Consider the following 4,514-nt stretch of genomic DNA (forward strand, 5'->3'; position numbering starts at 1 on the left):
CCAACACTCCAGTCATAGGAGCCATCCCACCATGTCTCTGTGATGGCAATAAGGTCATAGCCCTGCAGGCGTGCGCGTGTTTCTAACTCCTCTTGTTTATTCCCCATGCTTTTGAAGTATTTTTTTTAAACAGGAGGGGAAATTTAAGCATGTAACTGTATATCCAGATTATTTCAGAGCAGGTTAGCAGGAGGGTATAGCAGGCTGGTTCCTCTGTATGAGTCTTATTCTAAGTGGATAGAAGTGTCTTCTTTTGTTCAGAACCCAGTGTACATGCACAGCAGTAATTATTGTGCAGTAGTTGACACGTGAACATTCTTGAAACTTATTACATGATTTTTTTTTTAGGATATACTTAATCATGGACTTATTCTGAAATATCAATGAGAAATGGACTTATTCTGAAACGTACTTTAATCATTTACATAGGCTAAACAGGTTGGACTGCGAAAGGTCTTGCAAATTCTAATCAAGAAATCAAGCTCTAAAGTTCTACTATGTCTCACTTAAAGCAAAGGATACTAACCAGATGCAGTGTATTCATATTCAGCTTTCATGAAATCAATTGCAAATACAGCGACTTTATATAGAGAGTGCTGTGTAGATTCATTTACTGATTTGTGAAATAGTTTGTAGCTGAAAAAATACTTTAAAATTAATATTTACAGTAAATGTATTTTTTCTTTTTTTAGGAATTGTTTGAGCTTTCGGTAAGTATGCTTTTTCAATTAAACATGTACATCTTTTTTCAGAATGTATAGGGATGTAACCCTTTTCCTTCCTTCCTGTATGACACAGACCAGTTACGAGATTGGAATTGTGCGCCAGTTTCCATTTTCTTCAGTTTTGCAACGTATGTGTGTAATAGCAAGAGTTCTAGGGGAGAAGAGAATGGATGCTTACATGAAAGGTGCCCCTGAAGTGATTGCCAGCTTGTGTAAGCAGGAAACAGGTAAAGGAACAAACTATTTTTATTTCTTGTGTAGCTCAGCTGTAACATGAATAATTTTAATAACTCTAAACTTGACCTTCTTAAAGTTCCTGTTGACTTTGAGTGTGTCCTGGAAGAATACACTAAGCAGGGCTTCCGAGTTATTGCTCTTGCCCACAGAAAATTGGAGTCTAAGCTTACATGGCACAAAGTCCAGACTATTAATAGGTAAGAGTGACTTCACTTTTTTAATAAGTAACAGGCTTTAAAAGCTGCATGCTTTGAATTAATGATGTATGTTTATTTTTGTTTAAATCAGTTACTACTCTTCTTTAGCTTTCTTCTGTCTTGACATATGTAGTTCTGTGCATTCTTTATTTGTACCCTGGACAATACATAGAAATTTAAGATAAGGAAGTTTTTCTGCAATAATGTGAATTCTGAGGAACATCTTTAAGCTTGAAATGAACTGTAATAATAATTCTTCATGAGGTTTAATTTATGCTAATGTGGCAGAAAACCTCATCCGATTTCTTTGTTACTTGAACATACTTATATCACTTGTGTCTATTGAAGATAATGGCACGTAGTGGAAACCCTCCTGTGCGTGTCTGATTTAGTTTCTTCATCCACTGTAGGCAGCATGTCCATTTCCTCATTGCAAAGCTTGTCAGAAAGGTTTGGAAGTTAGAAAGGTTTCTTCCTTCAAAGAGTAGTATTTCCTGTTAATTACTTTCCAGCTGGTCCTAGTTTTGTGGGTAATGCCATCTTTTCCATGGTGTTTGAAAGTGTAGCTCTGCTATGAAAATGCCAACTTTGACTCTGTTCTTTTGTATCAGCTCTGTGCACAAGATGAACTTTTTGCAAAACAGTACAAAGCAGAGAAAGGGGTTTTCCAATTTCAGGTGTGAAAATCTACAGCAGCAGTAGAATACCCAAGACCTGTAAATACACTGACTTTCGTGTAAAACAAAGTTAACTAGTTGCTTTCCTTAATTAGCTAATGTCTATTAATCTTACTAGCCTTGGTAACATAATTTGGTAGCTTTGTATGTTAAGGTTCAGCTAATTTGGAAATTAGAGATTGCATTCTAAAATCTTAAAATTTGGCTGTGAATGCAGTTAGTTTCAGAGCACTTTTTCTAGCAATAACCTTTCTTTTTGAGAATAGTTTCTTCCATGAGAATTCTTTCTAAAAGAAATTACAAACAGCTGTGCTGGAGAGGAAACATTTTCTCATACAGGTTTTAAACTAAAACAAGGGAAATAAGTATAAATGAATGTTAATGATGATATCTCTCAGGTCATTTTTTAGAAAGCAAATTCTTCACACTTTTAATGGCTAAAAATAAACATTGCCTTTTACTTTGATAAACAGAAAATCAGGTTCTTTAAGCTACGTCTAATAATTGTTCTTTTCCTTGCGTCCTTTTCCACAGAGATGCTATTGAAAGCAACATGGATTTTATGGGGTTAATTATAATGCAAAATAAACTAAAGCAAGAAACCCCTGCTGTACTTGAAGATTTGCATAAAGCCAACATTCGCACTGTCATGGTTACAGGTTAGCATGTAAACATTCATACTCAAAAAGATAAAAATCCATCTCTCTTTGGTGGTCTTCTAATTCTAGTGTATGAAGTAAATTTTTAGCGTCAATAGGCTGAGATTACACTGTAAGTATAGCAAGAGGAAAGTTTAGAAACTATTGTGAGAATATTCAGACACCAATCTGTTTCTTCTTGGGTGAAAGTTGCTTCAGTAAGTCAGACATCAGAAACCAGCGTGGGGGTTAATTCTACTTCGTAGCTTCCTCTCCCTAGCTCCATGCACAAGTACTTTATACTGAATTGAAGAGTGAAAAACCTTGGAGGTTTTCCAAATCAGACTAGGTACAAGTCCTGATCTAATCTTATGACTGACCCTGCTTTGAGAAGGAGGTTGGACTAGATGACCTTCTGAGGGTCCCTACCATTTTTAGTTATAAGTCACTTTGTAATGGATTTGTTTTGTAAGAATGATTTCTAACGTTCCCCTAAGTGGGCTAGGTATCTGTGCTCAGTGTTTTGCACACAATGTGTGTGTGTGTGTTTTAAATCACAGGTATTGCAACTTTGGAATAGTGTTTTGATAGGCTAGCAATACAACTTGGTGTTTGTCTTGCATGATCTGTGACCGTGTTTAAAAAGCAGTACTTTAAATGGCCCCATGTTTTCTGCCTGGTTTTAGATTTGATCAATAAGAGATCTTTGTGGCTGAAAGAAGCATACAAAGTTTCTAGTGATGCTAGTGCAGGGGAGGGGTTTAACGGGCTAGACTTTGCATTTTGTCTGTAGACTTGGTTTGCCCTAAGGTTGTCACTGGTACGTTAGGCAGTTCTCCTAGTTTAAAACTGCCCTTGTTAGCTTTTCTCTTACGTGGAGTATCAGTGTGTGCTCTTCTATATGTATCTATCTGTATATATCTATCTGTATACTCTTCTAACTCAAACCTTTTTACATGCAATTGTTTAACAGGGGATAACATGTTAACTGCTATCTCTGTGGCCAGAGACTGTGGAATGATTCTACCTCAGGATAAGGTCATTATTGCTGAAGCACTACCTCCTAAGGATGGGCAGGCTGCCAGGATCAACTGGCATTATGCAGATACCCTTGCAAAATGCACTAGTTCATCACCAGCCATAAACTCAGAGGTAATATGAGCATTATTATGCCCTTAGAGTGTAAGCAGTTAGTTTTACTGTTGAGTTTCTTTCTTTTTATTTTATTCTGTTAAGTAGCAAATCTGTTGTTAAGTGTCAAATCAAAATTGATGTACTAGTTAACTTTTCAGATCTTAAAATACCGAAGAGTAGTAAAACAGCTGGGGGAGCTAGTTCTTCAACTGTGATGTGACATTTGACAGTTTAGTTGTGCAGGAGACTGTTTTTCCACATTTCAATCTGTTAAGACTGCTCTAGCTGCTTGTAGTTGAAATGTTAAACTACATTTTCTTATTACTAAATAAGTGTTTTCATTGTATGAGGTTTTCTTTCAAATAACATTCTTAGAAACCTCCTCTAGTGTGGGATCTCTAGGAATACCCCTCTGAGTATTAGCTTGAAATTACAAGGTGTCTGTGTAAATACACTACAGCTTTAAACTACTTTTGATAGGATATTCCAGTTAAATTGGTCCATGAAAGCCTTGAGGATCTCCAGATGACCAAATACCATTTTGCAATGAATGGAAAGTCATTTGCAGTGATTTTGGAGCATTTTCAGGACCTGGTACCCAAGGTGAGCATTTTACTTGAGTATGGGCACTTTTGATGGTGAACAGATTTTGCCCTGTGAGCCTTAAGAAATCTTCTGTTTTCCAGCTTGTGTTACATGGCACTGTGTTTGCTCGCATGGCGCCTGATCAGAAAACTCAGTTGGTGGAAGCTTTACAAAATGTAGAGTAAGTATTTGCTTAAGCACAGAAAGCGGGAGGGTTGAGAGAGCGTTTGGTGTGATAGGAGAAAAAACTATGTATGCTGCTAGCTGTTTTGCCAAATGAAAAAGGCTGGGCTAATATAACTTCCTTGAGTTGGTAAATCA

General features: G+C 36.7%; 1 protein-coding gene across 1 annotated transcript in view; it reads left to right on the forward strand.

Moving 5' to 3' along the window:
- ATP13A3 (ATPase type 13A3) overlaps window positions 1-4,514 on the forward strand; it is a 61,299-nt gene that overhangs the window by 44,564 nt on the left and 12,221 nt on the right. The window contains exons 17-23 of the mRNA XM_009320401.1: window positions 693-710; window positions 799-952; window positions 1,039-1,159; window positions 2,371-2,495; window positions 3,448-3,626; window positions 4,089-4,211; window positions 4,295-4,374. Coding sequence (XP_009318676.1) covers window positions 693-710; window positions 799-952; window positions 1,039-1,159; window positions 2,371-2,495; window positions 3,448-3,626; window positions 4,089-4,211; window positions 4,295-4,374 — 800 coding nt within the window. The remainder of the gene's footprint in view (window positions 1-692; window positions 711-798; window positions 953-1,038; window positions 1,160-2,370; window positions 2,496-3,447; window positions 3,627-4,088; window positions 4,212-4,294; window positions 4,375-4,514) is intronic.

The sequence above is a fragment of the Pygoscelis adeliae genome, unplaced genomic scaffold (assembly GCF_000699105.1).
Source record: "Pygoscelis adeliae isolate BGI_AS28 unplaced genomic scaffold, ASM69910v1 Scaffold413, whole genome shotgun sequence".
Classification (NCBI taxonomy): Eukaryota; Metazoa; Chordata; class Aves; order Sphenisciformes; family Spheniscidae; genus Pygoscelis; species Pygoscelis adeliae.